We start from the raw sequence: 21,767 nt of genomic DNA on the forward strand, positions 1-21,767 counted from the left end.
GAAAAGAGAAGCTGATATTAGTGCAAAAATATTTGCAACTGGTACATAGATTTTTTAAAAATATCCATGTTCCACAAAATGTTTGAAACCACTTGTAGGTCCTAGAAACAGCTCTGAAGCAGGTGGAGGGAAGTGAAGAGTAGACGCCCAGCACTGGCTGGCTGTGCCAGCAGTCAGTCACCTTGCTGCTCCTCACACCTCCTTCCTCCAACTGCCGGGGGAGGCAGACAGAAGGAGACTTCTATTTACACCAATAACAATTTATTGCTGCTGCATGATGGGAAAAAATGAAGTCCAGGTGGGTAAAATTATTCACCCAAAATTCATATTATCCTTATTTTGACTCCTTTACTCTTGCTTGTAAAAATGAATCCTTTAGTGTGAGCAGAGAGTTCTCCTTCTGCGAGAGCTGTTTATGCAAACTTCTTTACCTTCTCTTGGGAAGTCTTGCCAGCAGTGTTTCCCACCAGGCAGAACTCTGGGAGTGTGGGGCTCATCTCCCGGCTGCCCAGCTGCGAGTCTGAATTATTCTGTAATAATCACTTGGAGCCTGCCCTAGCTCTGTGAGCACAGGTTACACAGGCGACTCACCACGGTGCCCGGCAAAGCAGTGACAACACTACCTCGCTATCCAGGCTGAAGTTGGACCTGCGTGCCTGGGTACTCACCTTGTCACTCCTGGGTCTAGCTAAGCCCATTGCACCTGTTCCCAAACCAAGAAAAATGTTGTAGACAGCAGGTGAATTCAGCACCATATCATCCTCTGACACATTTCTGAGAGCTCTGTCAATGGAAACATGTCTCGAGTATCTACTGCGCGCCAGTCCTGTGCAAATGACTGAACCAATGGTGAATGAGCAATGGGAAGAGAAAGCAGTGACCACCACGGCCCAGCAGAGATTCACCAAAATCACTCCACTCCAGATCTTCCCTCCCCTCCACTCCAAAAAGACCGGACCTTAGGCCTTTTCCTTCAAGGAGTTTATCTCCTGATCACAACAAGGATCAAGAGGAAGGCGTCCAGCTCGGGGTGTGGGATGATTATTTCTGACATTTTAAAATCAAGTAAGAGAAACATTTCTGTCCCTACTTTCCTCCTTGATCTGAAGGGAAAGAGGACATAGCTTAGGGCTGGTAAAGTCATCCCTGCATTCAACAATACTAACAATACTAGTGCTTACTACATGCCAGACCTTGGGCCAGGCCCTGAGCAAGACTGCCTCAGTCGCCATCCTCGCTGAGCTCATGGACTGGCAGTGCAGGCGATCTGAAAAGCAGGCACAAAGCTGTGTGTAAGGGCAGTGAGGGGCAGGTTCCAGGAGCCCCTAGCATAGGCTTAGAGGTTTGCAGAAGGATCAAGACAGAGACACTCAGATTTCCAATGCACATCATTACTCCAGGAAAAATCAGTCTGCCACATGATAAGACTCTTACCCTCTGACCCTTTGTTCCACAATCCTTTATCCCTGCCTTCCTACCTTCTCATGGGACGGCTGCTGAGGATCCCACACAAAGACCCTGCTCAGCGAGCCACGGGAGCCAAATCAAGTTATTCTTTAGAGAAGGAAAGAAACAGGAATCCCAGCATCTCCCCAGCCTGCCTCTGGTCATTAAAATAAGCTCCTTCCATATGAAAATACATGTGAATGTATATTTATATATGCATGTATTTAATCATATAAATTATATAAATATTTTGTTGATAGGTACTGATGGATAGCTACATCTGGAACAAAGAACACAAGGCCCAAAGCCAGGATGGATGTGGCTGCCTCCTTGGCTCAGGAGGCACTGAGCCCAGCACAACTATATTTAAGCCTCTGCACACACTGCACTAGACCCCCATTGTGTCCTTACCCAAGACTGTGAAAAATGTCCTTCTTAGCATTTTAGTTTCTGGGAGAGGAAAAGGGAAAGTCTGGGGCCTAGACTAAGAAAGACCAGATTATTATGGCCCAAAACCTGGCTTTGCTGCTTGTTAGCTTTGGCTAAAAAGAGGGTGATGACTGCGCAACTGGGGGAGCAACTGAGTTGATGTATGTGGAAGACCCTAGAACCTGGTTCAAGGCAGAAGCAGGCAATGGAGGGTTTCCTAGCTCCAAGGGCATCTTGTGCCCTCACAAAAGGAGTCCCGAGGGCTAGGATAGGTGAGAGAAAGGCAGTAATGTGGAGTGGCCTCATGGACCATTCTGAAGCCCCCATTCAGGACGCAAGAGCAACAGTCAGCCTTGAGTACAGCTGGGAATCTCCTGAGCTAGCAGAATCACACTGCTGGCTGGAGCTTGTTTAATTTTATAGAAAGCTCTGGGCTCAGAGCCCAGCTATATAACAGTATGAATTATTCACACAGGCTTAGGATGAGCTGTCAGAGCGCTGGAAGAGGCCACTTGTGGGGTATCTATTCTGGTGGTGGCAAGAATAACCAAGGAGAGAGAGTGGGGGTGGGGGGGCAACTTTGAGACAGCACACGGAAGGGAAGGTCTGGGGTCTGGGGTCATTCCGTGACCTTCAGAGGAACCCGAGAGCTAGACAGGACAAGCCTGAGAAAGGCTGCCCAGAGCCTCTCCTAGAAATAGAGAAAGGCCCCAAAGAGGTAGATGCTGGAGGCTGCTGTGAGGGACTGCCCCTCATCTGTCACAATGTTGGGACAGCTCCTGAGCATCCAAGGTGGGGATTACGCATCGGGCATGCCAGGGACGCCAGCTCCTGCCTCGCCGTCAGGACTGGACACCAGCACAGTGATTCTGTGTGAGGAACTCCCCTGGCCATCTTCCAGGCTGCAAAGATGAGAGGCACCACAGAATCTCCTCCCCGCTTCAAGTGTCTGTCCATTCTAACCCGAGAACCAGAGACACAAGGGTCAGTCGACCTGGGTAAAATCCCAGCTCTGCATGAATGTTTATGACCTTGGACAAGTTGTTTGCATTCTTTCCGAGACTCTCTTTTCCTCAACATGAAGACGGGAATTGGAATTCTAGCGCATCAAAGAAGTGTTGAAAGGATGATCTGAGATAAGGATTGGAGAGCTTAGCACAGTGCTTGATACACGGGAAGACTCAGTAAATAAGGAAGGATGTAGAAGAGGGAGGAAAGCAAGGGTAGGGAAGCGGTGAGAAGGGAGAGGTTGGTAGAAGGAAGAGATGCCCCCAGGAGCAGCTCAGAGCATAGCTGTGGTTGCCAAACAGCTGCTTCAAATCCCACTCTGTCCCTTGCTAGATGTGTGATCTTCTCACTGCCTCAGCTCCTCCACAAATATAGGATGGGGGTAGACATTGCACTACAGCAGACTGTTAGAAGGTTTAAAGAAGTAAAGCACTTAGAACATTATATGACACATAGTCTAATAAAAATGTTGATTTGGGGGCCAGCCCTGTGACGCGGTCCCAGCTCCCTTCTAATGCACCTGGGAAAGCAGCAGATGATCCACATGTTTGGACCCCTGCCTTCCACATGGGAGACCCAGATAAAGATCTGTGTGTGTGTGTGTGTGTGTGTGTGTCCCTCTCTCCCTCTGTAATTCTTTCAAATGACTAAATACATCTTTTTAAAAAAATGTTGAATTTGTTATTACCACTGCAACTTACTACAGCCATTGTCACCTCTGTCACCATCAGAGTTGACCACTTCCAGCTTCAGAAGTCTCAGATTGGCCGTTCTCCCTCTCGCCTGCCGGAGCCTCCCCAGCCTAGCCTTCGCCAGCCTCACACCTGGAGTGGACCAGCTGCTCACTGTGTGCTGCATCGGAAGCAGAGGAAGAGGATTCGCTGATGAAGAGGGAGATGGAGTTATTGTATAGGGGTTTCGCTTGGAAAGAGGAGGACTCTAGCTTTTAGACAACTGGGCTGGTAGCCTAGAAAAGGCATCAACTCCAAAACCAGATAAATCTGGTTTCAAGTGTCAGTTGCTCAAGACATCCAACTGCTGTGTCTTGGAGTCCATATCTGTAAAACAGGGTCACCGATGCCCATGTCAGAGAGAGGCGTGTAAACGACATGACACCTGTGTGGAAAGTGCCAGAACAGGGCTTGGCACAGGGAAGCAGCCAACACACAGTAATTCGTATTGTCCTTGTTGTTCATGTTCAGTGAGACGCACGTATCCCTGCGGCAGGCTCTGCGAACACTCAAAGGATCATTCCAAATCTTTAAACAAGTACTGTTTTTGAGAGCTGGGAGCTAGTGTTAGGGCAAACAGGAGAATTAAGTAGCAGAGGTAGGGGTGGAATAGTAGGAGGATTAAAGAGAGAAATGGAGAAAACAGTGAGTATATGAGGAAAATAGATCACTTACCTTTATTTTGAAAAATGATGGAGAATAAAACTAAAATTACATCCTGAGTTTTCCCATAAAAGCGCCAACCAAGCCAGGCAGCATGGTGGATTTGGAAGGCCTCTTAAATACCACAAAGCCCAGCCTCCTCAGATCATGAACCGGGAGCCAGTGCCCCAGTGGCCCAGCCAACCACCTCCAGTGAGTTCAGGACAGAGGTGGGATGAGCGCTGCTCTCAGGCCCCATCCCCAGGCCTTTCCACAAATGCAAATGTTTAGGATCAGCGCTAAAGTGGAGCTAAGTCCTCGTTCCCAGAGGAGGCTACCTCTGAGGGAAACACCAGCTTTGGCTCAGCCCTGAACAAGTGTCCCTTCTCTGCTTTTCTGAAAGAGGAGCGCAAAAGCAGGCAGGGGGAGCTGTCTACATCAAGCAGCACTTGAGATGAGATCTTGAGTGCCCAAGCCCTGGAACAGAACCCCTGCAGCTTCAGAGCCTGTGCCCAGCAAAGTTTCATCCCGAGGAACCTCAGAGATCTGTGCTTTTCAAAAAGTATAAAACACCTTCAGGTCCCATGCTGCCATTCAGAGTAAGTCTCACCTCTCCCAGGCCTCACATCCACACCTGGAGCCCAAGCCCAGCCAGTGTTTGCAACTCATTTTGGAAGGAAAATACAGTCATCATTTCAAAAGAAATTCAGCTAGCTTCCTTTGAAGTCAATCACTAAACTGATGCTGAAGGGTTGAAGCAATTGTCCGTTCCACCACAGCACCAGGACAGACCTGCACAGGGTCAGCATGCAGGAAAAAACTGAGAGGAAGAGGATGCAACCAGAGTTGAGATGAACTAGGGCAGGCATCTGGAGCAAAGCCACCAGTAAGGACATTTCTATCAATGCGTCTGGGATCGAGTCCCAGATCCACTTCCAATTCCAGCTTCCTGTTAAGGTACACTCTGGGAGGCAGCAGGTGATGGCTCAAATACATGGGCTCCTGCCACTCATGTGAGAGACCCAGATTGAGTTCCAGGCTCCTTCCTAGCTTTGGCTTGGCCCAGGCCCAGGTGTTATAGGCATTTCAGTAGTGAACCAGGTGATGAAAGATCTCTCTGTGTGTCTGTGTCTGTGCCTGTCTCTGTCTCTCTAAAACAAAGTGAAAATAAAATATTTTTTAAAAGAAGATTTAAAATGAATTTCTGAAATGGAGCCTGTTCCAGTTCAGCTTAAACTCTTCTCTCTTTTCATTTTTCTTGGAAAAGCCCTTGCATTTCCATTTGCAAGGAGGAGGAAAGCACTGGACAGGCACAGACTAGGTGGATTTAGGAACCCACGTGGTTTTGTTTTTTTTTTTGTGGTTTTTTTTTTTTTTTTTTTTGATAGGCAGAGTGGACAGTGAGAGAGAGAGACAGAGAGAAAGGTCTTCCTTTGCCGTTGGTTCACCCTCCAATGGCCGCCACGGCTGGCGCGCTGTGGCTGGCGCACCACACTGATCCGATGGCAGGAGCCAGGTACTTATCCTGGTCTCCCATGGGGTGCAGGGCCCAAGTACTTGGGCCATCCTCCACTGCACTCCCTGGCCACAGCAGGCCTGGGAGAGGGGCAACCGGGACAGAATCCAGTGCCCCGACTGGGACTAGAACCCGGTGTGCCGGCGTCGCAAGGCAGAGGATTAGCTTAGTGAGCCACAGCGCCGGCTTGAACCCACGTTGTCTTGATGCCTGCTGAGCACTGGCCAGCGTCCTTTGTGACAAAGTGACAGAAAGTCAAGTTCTCCTCCTGTTTTTCCAGAGCATATAGCCAGATGCTGAGGTTCACAGGATTCCAAGGGGCATAGGAGGAGAATGAGGTGCTGCACAGGGCCCTCAAGAATAAATGCCTCTGAATTTCAGGTATTTTTGTCATCTTTGTAGACCCATTCCTCCTATTTCTCCTGATAACACTACCACTAATGATTATGTGGTACAAGTTGTTATGGGCAAAGGATTAAGAGATATGGAGGGGAAGGCTCAATAGGCTAATCCTCTGCCTGCGGCGCCGGCACACCAGGTTCTAGTCCCAGTCAGGGTGCCGGATTCTGTCCTGGTTGCTCCTCTTCAGTCCAGCTCTCTGCTATGGCCTGGGAGTGCAGTGGAGGATGGCCCAAGTGCTTGTGCGCTGCACCTGCATGGGAGACCAGAAGAAGCACCTGGCTCCTGGCTTCGGATCAGCGCAATGTGCTGGCCAAAGTGCGCTGGCCACAGCGGCCATTGGAGGGTGAACCAACAGCAAAAGGAAGACCTTTATCTCTCTCTCTCTCACACTGTCCACTCTGCCTGTCAAAAAATAAAAATAAAAATAAAAAAAGAGATATGGAGGGGGCTTAATCTTTTTCCTTTGAATGGGGTCAGAAACATTACATAATCTTATACACAGGATGCCAATGGGCCAGATAAATCAAAACGCTATACATCAGGTGGTCTTTGTTTTAGACTTCGCCTGTGGATACCAGGGGTACCACAGCTATCAAGGAAGGAAGGACATATGGAGATAGGGAAGGAGGTTTGATACATATGATAGACACTGCAGAAAGAAAGATGGAAGATCTAGGGGCAACAGCCATCAAGTTAGAAATGAAATCAGAGGGGCTACCCACCAAGTCCCAGGTAAGGAAGGTGACCCTCTTAAGGCTAGGCAGCAAGCTAATGCTGGAGCCAGAACAGACCTTCCAAGCCAGCAGTTCCCACCGAACAAGGGATCTCCCTCTCCTTTCCCCTGGGCCTGCCATTTGGCCCCAGATTATGCAGCTCACCTTAGCTATGATGCGACACAAGGCAGCCCCCTCTTGGGTCAGGCTGAACAGGTTCCCTGTGCTGCACTCCGTCGTATAGATGTTGTCTGAGGCATCGATTTTTCTCACCAGTGCCTAAGAAGAAAAAGAAAAATCAGCCTATTACATACCCATCTGTGCTCTGATCATCTTCCTTAATGGAATACCCAGTGGACCCATGCCCCCAACAGTCCCCATGGAATCTACACTCCTGCTTCCTCTACTGCCCCGCGGTGGGGCAACAAGGCTCTGGCTTTGGGAAAGGCATGGACCTCGGTGAGGTCTGAGCTATATTTCAGAGATCAGGGCTCATTTCAAACCTAAGGGCTTAAGCAACACATTTGGAATGTATTTTCAGTTCAACTGAAAATCGGCTCTCAATACCTGCAGACTCACCGGATTATTTTCTTGAGCTACTCACTCCTAACAAGAACAGAAAATATCAGTGAAATAAACCATCATATTGAATACCAATGGGGCTGGAGCTGTAGTGCAGCGGGTTAAAGCCCCAGCCTGCAGCACCAGCATCCCATATGGGCACTGGTTCGAGACCCAGCTGCTCCACTTCAGATCCAGCTCTCTGCTATGATCTGGGAAAGCAGTAGAGGATGGCCCAAGTCCTTGGGCCCCTGCACCCACGCGGGAGACCTGGAAGAAGCTCTGGCTCCTGGCTTCAGATTGGCGTAGCTCCAGCCATTGTGGCTATCTGGGGAGTGAACCAGAGATGGAATACTTCTCTCTCTCTGCCTCTCCTTCTCTCTCTGTGTAACTCTGACTTTCAAGTAAATAAATAAAAATCTTTAAAAAAATAAAGAAAACCAATGAGTTGTCACAGCTATGACCAAAGAATCTGCTCAGTTTGGATGGCTATTATCCAATGGTAGACTCCATCTGAGTTACAGAGTGGGGTTAAGTCAAGAAAATCACTCTCCTGTGGCTTCTGTTCAGGTGACATCTCTATTAGGTGTATAGTCAGGCCAACTTAGCAACATGGGAATCCTGTCCAAGGGTGGGTAACTCAGTGAGGAATGCCATCCTGACCAAGGATCCAAAACTAATGGTTGGAGGCACTGGGAGTGACTGAACTAGGACCAACAGAGGTCTAGAAGAAAAGCAAATGCAAGATTCACTAACAAATAAGATATGAAGATTATTCCTAGAAGAGCTTTGCTAATTTCTGGAAAAAAACCTTATCGTGTAACTTGAGACCACTTCATAATCAGCCATTTGCTTTGGAGCATGTGATTTATTGATTGTAAATGAGTCCTGCCTGCTAATTAATACGAGTTACTCAAGTTTCTCCTAGGGGGTGTGCAGATAGAGGCTGGGAGACTGCCTTTGAAACCATCAGATGGGGAAGTTAAGAATTCCTTAGCTGGGTACTCTGAGCAGCCACGTGTGCCATTTCAGCTGCCATGTTTATTTTTTAAGATACAATGATGGATTTGTTTTTAAACAACCATGGTGTAATGGAAATGACACCTAAAAGGAAATGAGGACCCCAGGGTTCTACTGCAAAATAGGATGATTATAGATAATGTTAAATCAGGTGGTATTTCTCTGTTTTAGAAATAGAGATGTTTTCACTGCAAAGAAATGCTCAGATAAAAAGATTTTCTTTGATTGGACATTGAACAGTGTACATATGTAATAAAACATCGCATTGTACCCCCATAAATATGTACAATTTGTATATGCCTGTTCAATTTTTTAATTTAAAAAAAAAGGAGATCTGAGTTCTAGTCTTAGCTTGCCTTTAACACACTTTGCTAATGGAGTGTGCATATGATTCAAATCCTGGTTCTGCTACTTCTGTTTATATGTCCTGGAGCAAGCAATTTAGCCTTCCTTTGCCTCAGTTTTCTTATACATAAAATGGTGGAAACAACAGTGTCTACCTCTTAAGGTACTTGTGCCCATTTCTTAAGACTGTTAGTTTATACAAGGGACTTCTACTGGTAGACACAAATATTAGCATTTACTATTCTGTGATCTTGGGCAGTTGAGATAAATCCCATATACTTTGGCTTTCTCAGTTGTAAAGTGGTTAAACTTAAAGGAGTTGAGGTTCATAATAAATGGTTTTATCTCTTCTTTATTTAAACTCATAGGAATTCCTCACATGCATAGCATGCTAATCCTCTACATATAGAAGCCCAAGATTAAACATGTATTTACTCAAAGTACATTAAATATAAAAATCATACCCAAAGATTAAGCAGAGGCCCTTGAAGGAGAGTCAATAAAAGGTAAAATTAATAACTGAGACTTGTCACTACAACCCTCTACAATGAACATACTTCTTAGAATCTCCCCCATCATTACTGTAAGCAATCACACATGTGATACTTATGCTCATGTAAAAATGCAGATTTCATATATTGGGGTCCTGTACCTAAATAGTAATTACCTAATGTTCCTGATTAGTGTTTGCACTTGAAGCAAATTAGCATTACATTAAACAATTCAAACCCAATGTCTTTTGCAATCAGCTGCTAATATTAGACCATTTATGTCTGAGAATAAATTCATGTTAATGTCTATACACATATATACACTAATTACACCTCAGATATGCCTCATTTAATCAGATCTCTGACAAAGAAAAGTTGTAAGCATCTTTTCCAGAGCTTACATTTGGAAAGATACAAGACCAAACGCCCTACTGAAACACCACAATCTGTCAGAATAGGAAGGGTCAAAGCTTTTGTCCAATCCTCATTTCAGTTAGTGAAACTGACACCCAGAAACTTGATCTGGGGTAAAGCTAGACCCTGACCCCTCTGTACCTGATTTCTTATTTTCAGAGGTCAGTGAATCCATCTCCTTCCATACCTGCAGGACACTTCATGTCACCTGCACTAGCAGATGGAGGCCTCGAGGCAAGGATAACTAGCTGGCCGCATTAGTGGTTCTTACCAGTAGGAGAGTGGTTCTCCACCCTGGCCTCTCATTCCCATCTAACATTCTGTGCAGGAGTCACTAGGGCTCCTCCAACAGAAAGCATAGCTGACTGGAAACCCTGCTGCTCCTGACCTTGTGTTGGATCTTTCCCTGAGCTACTCCAGCTGTGACTGAGAATAGCAGGACTGGGCCAGGAGCCTCTTCTCTCAGGTGGCCGTGGCTCGGTTCTCTGTCTGCTTCTCTTCCTGCTCCACCCCTCCTTCCTCCTTTTCTTTCTGAGATGTCAGGCCTGCAATGTGCTTTCCAAACTGCAACTGCTCTCTCCCTTCTTCCTTCACAGGAATTGCCTACCCATTCCTGTCCTGATCTCTGTTTCAAACTAATACAGTCTCGAAAAATCAAGATCCTTTTTTTTTTTTTTTGCCCCCAAGAAATCAAGGAGACATTGGAGAAGTTTCAAAAATATGCTTCATCAGTCTGTATCATGAGAAGAGTGGTGAAAGAATGAAAACAAAATAAATAGCCTGGATAATAAATGTTATTAAAAGACAAACTAGGCAGATATGAGACAAACAAGTGAAAAAATTCTAAAGACCAGGACCCAGGAGTAACAGGAGTTAAGGAGATGTGTGCACTCTAACTGCTCTAAGTAAAAAATTGGAAAAGAATGATCTGTTTTGTTTCACAATAAGAAAAAACTGCAACCCAGTAAAATCTGTCTGACATGAGGTAGGCTCTCAGAGAGCAGGTGGAAATGAGTTCCTTGGAGGATCCTGGAGAATATTATGAAGCCTCCCCCTAACGCCTAAGATAGAGAGTCCATAACCAGACATGGCAGAGCAGCTCATCTATGCAAAGGAGTTCCTAAAATGTGACAGATTAAAAATGGCTACAGTCTTTTCTACTGCTGTAGAGAGATGTGTTCTGATTCTCCTTCCCTTGAATCTTGGTTGGCCTTAATGCCTTGCTTGACCAACAGAAGCTAACACTTGGCTGACATAATGTCCTAGGATTCCCAGGGCCAGATCATAATAAGCCTTGAAGCTTCTACCCAGGCTCCCAGGCTCCTTGAAACAGCCTTTTGGGAGCTATGAATTGACAGGTAAGAAGTCTGATAACTCTGAAACAGTCAAGTTGGAAATATATATATATATATACACACACACACACACACACAGACACACACACACATATATGTATACATACAAGATCTCTATCAATACTCTTAGCTGAGACCAGCCTTCTAGCCATGCCCTCCAAGGTGCCATACATGTGAGTAAAGCTGTATAGGCCTCTACAAACCATCTTCCAGCTAAATATCACCTCTGCTGATGCCTCATGGAATGGAAATCACTCAGTCAAGCCCTATCCAAATTCTTGGCCCTTAAAACCATGGAATAGAATTAAAGTGGCTAATGTTGGGATTTCTTTGTTGCTGTTTATTCTGTTTTTGTTTTGTTTTGATGCTTTAAACGTGTTCCAGAACATAGGAACAGACTACAGAGATCAGCATGCATAATGCTAAGGCTTACTGGATACACATCCAGAGGAAAGGTTTTGGATGTGGGAACATAACATCATTTCTGTCTCAAGAGAACATGCTGGAGAAATACATGAAGTTTGGACATACTAAAGAAGAGCTAGACAAAACAACAGCCTAATCCAAATGTAGATTAGTAAATGTTCAGATGGGAAAATATCTTTTGTGTGAGGATATCTAATTTAGGAAGATAAAAGTGGTTAAGATTTGTTGGATTTGGAGGAATTTGGAAGACCCAGAACTTAAGTGATTCCATTTGTCTCAATGAAGGAAATCCTAAAGTCTTTAAGAGTTGCTAGAAAAATAAAAGAATGTGCCAGAATGCAAAGGGAAATATAAGTGGGGAAAGCTGCTCAGATCCAGATCCATTTACTCTATGAGCCAGACAGAAAGACATCCATGTAAGAAGGAAAGTAAAACATTAAAAATTCAACTGAGTTCCTCTTAACAATTTTTTTAAAGATTTACTTATTTATTTGAATGTCGGAGTTGGAGAGAGAAAGCAGGGAAGAGAGAGAGAGAGAGCTCTTCTGTCCACTGGTTCATTCCTCAGATGGCCACAGTAGCCAAGGCAGGGCCGGGATGAAGCACGGACAAGGAACTCACACATGGGAACAAGTGCCCAAGCTTCTTTTAGGTCTCCCACGTGGGTTCAGGGGCCCAAGCGTCTAAGCCATCTTTTCTGCTTTCCCAGGCCATAGCAGAGAGCTGGATTGGAAGAGCAGCTGGGACTAGAACTGGAGCCCATTTGGGAACCTGCTGCAGGCAGAAGGTTAACGTACTGAGCCACAGCGCCGGCTCTGCTCCACTTTTGATCCAGCTCCCTACTTATGTGCCTCGGAAAACAGCAAAAGGTGGCCCAAGTGTCTGGGCCCCTGCCACCAGGTGGGAAACCCAGATGAAGCTCCTGGCTTTGGCGTGGTCCAACCCTGGCTCTAGTGGCCATTTGGGAAGTGAACCAGCAATTGGAAGACCTTTCTCTCTCTCTTTCTATAATTCTGCCTTTCAAATAAATAAATGAATGAATCTTTTTTTCTTTTTTTAGAAAAAAGAGATTGACAGAAGGAAAGAGAACAGTAGAGACATAGTTCATTACTGGGAAAAAAAAAAAAAAAAAGAAATACTACTCAAGCCTGAAATATTCAAAAGGTGTGGAAAGTTAGTACACTGAGAAGCACGTGGCAGAGGGGCTGGTCCTCACGAGGCCCACGGAGCCAGACCACAGGAACATCAGTTGTGGTCTCAGTTTAGGGATTTTCTGAGGCTGATTCTCCATATGCAACACAGGGATCTTAAGGGCTAACCAACTTTCTAGCAAGAGGCAAGGACAACAGCCATGACGATATAGAACTAAAAGTGCCTTTGCATCCTATCCCAAAGGAATAGTTGCTCATTTGTCCCTGACTTGAGAAATGAGTGACCTCTTACACATTTTGAATTCGATAGCTAAAATTTTTTGTCATACATTTAAAACACAATGTTGGAAGGGATGTAATTTCCATAAATATTGCCATAAATAAAACCATTACATCATTCTTTGAGATGTAGTCAATGGAATGTAAATACCAAAACAACTTGATACCATCATCATCCATTGAAAAATAACCTATTTTTCAACATTTTGCATCTTTTCTTCATTATATGTATATTCCCATTCTAATTTTCCCTCAGAATGTTACCTTAATATATTTATGTTTTAAGTGTTATATTGATCACCATTATCATACTTCCCATTGAAATTTGAAATTTAATTTTATTTGTCATTGTTTATTGTCTCCAAAAGTTTAAAAACATTGCCTTGATTGAGTTACCACTACATTTATTATTAGCATAATCAGTCAAAACAAAATAGTTTATAAATTTTGTTGAATGATTATCAATCCCAAAAATTAAAGTTTTGTTATAAATATATCTCAATGAGATGAATGAGGCTTTTATCCTTTTCAGATTTTCATATTCATACACTTATCCTTGACTGAATATTGGCTGAAAGCTATATGTTTAACTATAAACTCTGAAAAATCTTGTTCCCATAAATCCAAGGGGGAACAGGAATTTATACAGCCACATGCTCAATCCTTGCCGCACCTTCTAAATTATGTGACCTATCATCAAACACTATTTTTATTATCTGGAAGCTGATAACTCTTGTAAATTAGTCCTTAATTCTGGTGAGAACAATGAATTGGAAACCACTAGACTTGATTTACAAAAGAATTTGTTACCCAATTATTAGAGATGTTCCCTCACTCATTCTCAAGTTCTGAGGCAAATTAGAAAAGTACTTCATCAAGACTTATCAATTAATTATAAATAGTAATCATAGACTTTTATTTTAGAATATTTTGGTCACCCAAATTATTCAGAAAGAATCTGGAAAATTCAAAATGTTATTAATTTCAGTACCACCACACTTCTCCAGTAAAATATTTTGTGCTTCAAATGTTTCATCAAACCCTTGAAGCTACACTTTACACATATTTAATTTATAGAAAATACCCTAATCTGATTGGCAAAGACAGTCCTTTCAAGCCAAGCCAATCAGACAAGTCACACTTAACTTTCTCTCAATAAAGACCTGATTTCATTTTTAACTAAAAAATGTGTTGATATGTTTTAAGAAATCCTAGAAACCACTGATAAATAATTATGAAGATCATTCTCTAAGGTACAAATGTTAAAAACTGTTGATATTAAAATAACTTAGATCTAAAATAAAATGTATATGTTATAAAGCTGAGATAAAATTATGTACTGAATTTGTGACCCTGCAAAATAATATATTGCTAATGTTCTAAGTTACTATAAATCAAGGGCCAGCATTTCAGCATAGTGGCTAAAAACACTGCCTGCAACATGGGCACCCCATATGGACACCGGTTCCAGTCCTGGATACTCCACTTCTGATCCAGCTCCTTGCTAACGCACCCAGGAAAGCAGCAGACGATGGTCCAGGTCGCTGGGCCTCTGAGCCCATGTAGGAGACCCAGATAAAGCTCCTTGCTCCTGGCTCCCGGCTTTGGCCTGACCCAGCCCCAGCCACTGCAGCCATTTGGGGAGTGAATCAGCACATGGAAGATTCTCTCTCTCTCTCTCTCTCTCTCTCTGTGCCTTTCAAATAAATACAAATAAAACTTTTTGAAAAATTATAAATCTAAGAATACAATAAGAGACAGTGTTCCTTCAGTAAAGAGTTGTATACATGTATTGAACTTTGGTGTTTTTCTGTAGGAAATAATTAAAACAGAATTTTAAAATCAGAAATAACTTGATCAATTTCAGGCATTCTTATGATCAATCTTCCTTACATTTAAAGATGGAAAATGATATACAATGCTTAAGTCTAATTATAATTAGTTCATCTTAAGCAATAGTTTCATCTTCTGCTAACAGAGTATAAACCGATACAAATATTTCAAAGAATATTCCCAGAAAATGGACTTTAGCTGCTTTCTTAAACAATGAGTAGCAAATCTGAAGAAAAAATCATGTAAATCTTGTATCCATATTCAAGATGTATTCCAATACATCTTGAAATACTTGATTATTCTCAAGAACATTCCAGCTACATTTAAAAGAATTATAAATCCTTTAGAATTTTTGGATCTTCAAAAATGCTTTTCCTTCCAGCTAATATGACAACTGAGAGTTGAATATAAAAAACAGCTGAAAGGAATTGTTTTGATGGAAATAGTGCTCTCTCTGCTTTGATCTAAGGAGAATGTTTCTCAAGAACAATACCCTACAGTAGTCACACCATCCATGGGGCATGTGCTACAGGACCCTCAGTAGATACCTGAAATTCTGGCTAGCACCAGATCAAATATACACAGTTTTTCCTGAAATAAAGTTTAATTTATAAATTAGGTACAGCAAGAGATTAACAACCAATACTAAAGAGAACAATTAAAACAATAGACCATGGCAAAAGCTATGAGTGTGTGGTTTCTCTTTCTCAAAAAAAATCATAATTCCTCATTCCACTCTGGTAATATTTTCAGACCACAGCTGTCAGCAGGTAACTAAAAATCACAGAAAGCAAAACCTCAGATAATGCGAGCACTACTTTGAGCATAAATGGATGAAAGAAATCAAATAAGCGGGAAACTTTCAGAACCACCCCTCCAAGCACGCACTCACACGCAGTGTACCACATATCTGAATTCAGAAAATTCCCACACTGGAAAAAAATACACAATTTCTAACGTCTCTCTCAAGAGAAACAAGTGAAAAACAAGGAAATAATTCACAGGGACCTCAGGGTTTAACGGTTCATTCATGATGGCTTCTCCTTGGCTTGAGTCACCACTCTCTCCCTGAGGTTCCTTCATGGCAGTGCAACACCGTGAGATTTGGGATGGGTGATAAAGACTTTTTCTTTGGAGAGTGATAGAAGGAATATCAAAATCTCAGAATATTATTGGGAAGATTATTTTTAGGAAAGAACACAAATAAAGATTGGAGATCTGGAAACAGATTTCCTTGAAACTCTATATGCTTACATTTCTCTTAGGAAATATTTGGGACCCTGGATAATGCAGTGCAGTTAAAGCAAATGTGAAGAGCACTGGTCTAAGTCACTTCAAGGAGCTTAAGTCAGCATTTAGCAGAGGCTAGGAATGAAGACATCTTGAATATGCTGGATGGGAAAGAATGTAAGTCAAGCAAGTCCTAGTAAAGTAGCTGCAAATTCCTGACTTTGCAGGAAGATAAAAATCTTATCAAATGCCTTTCAGTGAGAAAGGAGACATTTTTCTCCCATATATGGTAAACACAATACCACAATTAACCTATAGTGCCTGCTTTCCCAGTGAGTGTCTATCCACAAATCTTTGTGGACTGTGGACAACAGAAACAAATTGACATCTTGCTGAGGCTGCAACCAAAACCATACCCTCAACCCGTCCACTTTCTCTCAGCCACAAACAAGAGTCTGTTAAGGCCTTTGGCAAATCCTTAGGCTGAGTCCCAAGGCAAAATGTTGCCTGGGGTCTCTGCCCTAGGAACTGAGGGTTGGCCTATTTTAACTCTCTATGACTGTAGGGCTAGTGCTGCGATACTATTGTGCATCCAGTGCACTAACAGCCCTTTCAATTTTGTTTGGGAGAAACTGAAAATTTCTGCTCAAAACCTTCCTGTTACTATACAAACAGCTTGAACTGCAGCTGCTGAAGGAAATACAACTTTATCCCACTCCTACCCTGCCCTGGGAGCCTCACCATGGCTGGCTGAGATGAAGAGAATAAGAAAATTGAAAAAATGGCATTTACCTATGGAGTTGGAACTTTGAATTATTCTCAAGAGTAAATGGATTCTAGATAGTTTTCCCCTTTATTTATCTTCCATGAAGTTTTAAAATAGGATAGGCAGTACATCAAAATTTTGCAAATCTTTATTTTTCTCATCTTGCAGTTACATTTGCATTGTGTTTATGTTGCCATTTAATCTCACTGCAGCCTCTGCTTACCAGTATCAGAAATAGCTGTGCAAAACCTGAGCTTGGAAAATACACGGCAACTTCAAGAAGTTCATGGAAAAACTAAGACAAACGTTTTATTTATTTTTGTCTAAAATTGACAGAGACACAGAGAGAGAGATAACTTCAACCTATTGGCAGACTCCCCACATGCCTGTGAGGGCCAGGACCAGATCAAGACTGAAGCTGGGAGCTGGGAATTCAACCCAAGTCTTCCACATGGGTGGCAGGATCTCACATTTGAGCTATCATTGCTGCCTCCCAGGGTCTGCATTGGCAGGACGCTCGAATCAGAAGTGAAGCCAAGAATCTAACACAAGTTTTCCAATGTGGGATGCAGTTACCTTAACCACTAAGCTAAGCATCAGCCCAGATGAGTCTATTTTGTGCAAAGAATTGTGAAATTTATGCATATTTTTCCATATTACTCATTTTCCATGAACTGTGAAGACCTCTCATGGAGTAGGAAGCAAATGTTGAGCTTGAGTGGCAGCAAATCAATCTAGGAACCAATTTAATAACCATAATATTTCTGAACCTTCTGTAAGCAAGGTCTAGGGTTGCCCCAAGGTGATTCCAAAAAGATCCGCAAAGAGGTGTGGGCTGTTATTCTGGGGGAATGGCTTCATGAAGGTGAGAAAGGACTGCTTGCACAGATGGCCAACCTGCTCCCCTAAGGCACCCCAACACACTCTTGCCTCCAACCTAGATAGGGATGTCGGCAACACCACCTTGCTGGCTTGCTCCCCACTCCTCTATGTCACTCACTGAGAGTGTGGGATGAGTTGTCTGGGAAGAAGGAACAGAGTGTGCTCAAATGAGTGCCTCTCTTCTCTTAGGAAGGTCCCTCTCATTTGATCCCTGTTGGAAGACAGGTGCATCCCTCAGGTGAAATCTGAGATTGTCCAATTCAACCAGGGACAAGGAGAAATTTAGTTGCAAGATAAAAGTTTTAACAAGCTCACCTAACCACAGAGCCAAAGCTATGCCTCTTAATCTATTTTATTAGGATAAATGTGAAACACTAAACAAAAATAAAAATGATTGATTCAATGAATAAATGTATGAATATAACATCTATCCACATGAAGCTGAGTCAAGGATTCCAAGATATGGAGGAGAGTCAACTGATTTACTAGAGCATGCCCTAAGTCATCCTCAAGTGAATGATTTATAAACCAAGTTTTCTCCCTTTATCTGCCACATGGCTAACCCTGTATTCCCAGATAGATTCATCATTGCTCATTCATTTTCCCATTGCTGCATCTTACCAGTTAACCTTTAACTATCTCCTTCCCTACCAAGTACTTAAATTATCTTAATCAACAATCAGGAAAGTAGAGGAGACCTCTTTAGCAAAGCTTGTTGCTGGTCTCTCTTAAGGCAAAGCAGGTCACTTATGAATAGAATAGATGACACACTCAGAAGGGTGCCACCAATCCTTCATGTATTATTTCATTTAAATTGAACCACATTCCACTGTAGAAGGGAGGTAATTCAGGGTCAGAGAAATTAAGTAATTTGCCCAAGTTTACATAACCAATAAGTAGAAGTCAGGATTTAAACTGATAGTCCTCCAAATTCCATGTTTAGTTCACTACTCCACAGTGCCTGAATTCATAGAATTACATCCTACCAAGAATGGAAGAAATGGAAGAAACTTTACAGTTCATTCAGTCCAACGTCCACCTACTGCCCATGTCCTCCCAGCCACAGCTTGCTCATCTCAGCAGTGCGCAGTTCCTAAGTCAGCTCCTTAAATTGCTGGCCAGCCCTGCTGCTCCACAAACTTCTTTTCCTAACATCTTATTTTTATGCCTCATAACAATCATAGATATTTATGGGGCTCAATGTGATATTTTAATACATGTATAAGTTATATATATAATGGTCAAATCATGGTAATTAGTATACTGTGTGCTAACAAACTTCTGTTTACAAGGATTATCTTGTAGATTCGATCCACTGGCCCAAACCTATCTTCCCTTTGGGTCCCTAAAGCACAGAACCTTCTAGATAGCACAGTTTTCAGCTTAACCACCCCCTGACCCTCCAAATATTCTGCAAAAATCTTGATCTTCAGCACCTCCTTTCCCCAGAAGCTTCCTCCAAGTATACTCATTGCCAATAATACACCGAGAGCCTGAAACTGGACAGAACATTCCAGGATGGGGAAGATCAGTGTAGAGTAGTGCTAGATTAATACTACCCCATTGTGAGCACCTATCACCATGTTGTGTGTGTGTGTGTGTGTGTGTGTGTGTATGAGACAGACAAAACGACAGACATGGGGGAAGAGAATGATTCCTCTGCTTGAGAACTGACAAGATGCCCAAGTGCTAAAAGGATATTTCCCAAAGTGCATCTCTGGAAACACCATCATCTCAGTATAAACAAGTAGGTCATTTACCAATAAAATAATAAAATCTGTGCTCCTGTTGAATATTCTATGCCAGGTATTGTGTTATTCACTAGAGATATCTGCATGAACAAACCAAACCAAAATTCCTTCCTATGGAAGCTACAAGACAGACAAGAAGTATTATGAGTATCTGAGGACCTTTGGAAAGATTTTAAGTGCAGAATGGAATGTCAAAAGAATTATGCCACAAAAAAACCGGTTTAATTAAATTAACTAATTGATTGATATGGATTTATTTAATTAATACAAAAACAACCCAAGTGCATAATCCTGTAATAACTAATAATCATTATTATTAGCATCCTAGGGGACAGCATTTGGGTCACACAGTTAGAACACTGAATACAAATTGCTCTGCCTTCAGCAAGACTATCTTCTGATGTCACCCATGTCCTCTGTGGAGTTTCTAATGTGAAGACTCTAGGGGTGGGCATCTGGCATAGCAGTTAAGACATTTCTGATATGCACTTCATATCACAGTACCTAGGTTTGAGTCCTGGCTCTGCTCCCAAGCCCAGCTTCCTGCTAATGTGCATCTTGGGAGGCAGCAGGTGATGGCTTAAGTATTTGGGTCCCTCCCCCAACATGGGAGATCCGGGATTCCCAGTGCTTCAATATTCTTCACCCATCACTCCCTTGATTTCTTCATCTTTTTTGTGTCCATGTCCCACTGCTCCCTCTGGGACTTGAGGGCTCAGTTCAGGGCACTGTCCCCAGCTTGAGCCATTACTGACCCTGCATGTGATTGTCAGCATTGGCTCATCAAGATAGAAGCACCTGTCCTAGTTCCCAAGCCTTCAGCAATCCCTCCCCTTTGTTCTAGACTCTCAGAACAGGGAGGGTATCCTTTGGGTGGTGGTCTGTGATTGAAAGTAGAACTGATGTGAGATGCTGGCCTAGGAGCATGGACCCAAGATAAAACTGAAATAAGCCAGGCCCTAAAGGCCCGTGCCCTGTGCCAAAGGAGGTACATACACGGGAAGGAGAGAGAGGGAACTGTGTCGGGAGAATGACTGAATTTGGAGAGAAGTCTACATGGAAAGGGATTGGTTATTTGTGGGAAAAGAATGGCAAATATGTAGCACGATATTTCTGTAACTATAAATAACATATAAATACCTTTCCTAATGAAAACCTTATGAAATCTGCTATCCTGAGAGGCTTTAAAAATAGCAGAGGGCAGGGGAGAGAAATGTGTATTTAACCCATACTACATGCATGTGCCAAGCCCCTTCCATATGTGTTTGCTCAGTCCTCTCTCTCCTCTTTCTGTGGATGAGGAATGGGAGGCTGAGAGAGGCTAACGAACTTGACGAAGGTCCTCTGGTAAACCAGTTCGAAAGGAGATCTGTCAGGCTCCAAATCCCTCCCACTTTCTGGAACCAACAGGAGCCTGCCTAGGGGCAGGGGCTGGACCTCATGCCTTTTCTAGATTTGGTTCTGTTGCCAAAATGTCCCAAATTTCCAGCCTTATTCTCTGCAGGCGCTTAAGTAAAGATCCACTGGGTACACTGTGAATGATAGTTCCACAAAGAAGACTGAAGCTGGGGCAACCATACTGAACATGTAATGGGAGATGCCAGGTTCTGCCATCACCTTGCTGTGTGGCCTTCAATAAGCATCTTCTTTCTCTGGGCTGTCGTTTCCATACCTGGGAAATGCAGAGTTGGGTTGGACATCCAGGAGGCCTCAGCCCAGGGCTAAGGATCTCATGTCACAGATGCTAGAGATGATTTTGGTGGACATCTTCCAAGAAAGGTCACTTTAGGGGACAGCGCTGTGGTGTAGTAGGCTAAGCCTCTGCCTGCACCACTAGCATCCTATATGGGCACCAGTTCAAGTCCCAGCTGTGCCACTGCTGATCCACCTCTGTGCTATGGCCTGGGAAAGCAGTAGAAGATGACCCAAGTGCTTAGGCCCCTGCACCCACATGGAAGACCCAGAAGAAGCACCTGGCTCCTGGCTTCAGCCATTGCAGCCAACTGGGGAGTGAACCAGTGAATGGAAGACCTTTCTCTAGTCTCTCCCTCACTCCATCTGTAACTCTAACTCTCAAAGAAATAAATAAAACCTTTTTAAAAAAACTTTAAAAATCAATAGTATTAAGTAGAACTGACAAAAAAATACTAAGAGGGATAACATATTAAGTTGTTCAGGGCAAGGGCTGATCACGTCACCGTTTCTCATGGTGTCCATTTCACTTTAACAGGTTTCCTTTTTGGTGCTCGGTTAGTTGTCAGCGATCAGAGAAAACATAAGATATTTGTCCCTTTGGGGCTGGCTTATTTCACTCAGCATAATGTTTTCCAGATTCCTCCATTGTATTGCAAATGACCAGATTTCATTGTTTTTTAC

The 21,767-nt window shown here is 43.2% G+C and overlaps 1 protein-coding gene across 10 annotated transcripts in view; it reads right to left on the reverse strand.

The window, feature by feature from the left end:
* The window catches only part of INSC (INSC spindle orientation adaptor protein), a 139,283-nt gene that overhangs the window by 44,474 nt on the left and 73,042 nt on the right, over positions 1 to 21,767 (reverse strand). For all 10 annotated transcript variants that reach the window (XM_089328409.1, XM_089328387.1, XM_089328395.1 and 7 more), the window contains one exon: positions 7,053 to 7,166. In XM_089328409.1, coding sequence (XP_089184535.1) covers positions 7,053 to 7,166 — 114 coding nt within the window. The remainder of the gene's footprint in view (positions 1 to 7,052; positions 7,167 to 21,767) is intronic.

The sequence above is a fragment of the Oryctolagus cuniculus genome, chromosome 1, assembly GCF_051225735.1.
Source record: "Oryctolagus cuniculus isolate XC-2025 breed Fujian yellow rabbit chromosome 1, ASM5122573v1, whole genome shotgun sequence".
NCBI classification, from domain to species: domain Eukaryota; kingdom Metazoa; phylum Chordata; class Mammalia; order Lagomorpha; family Leporidae; genus Oryctolagus; species Oryctolagus cuniculus.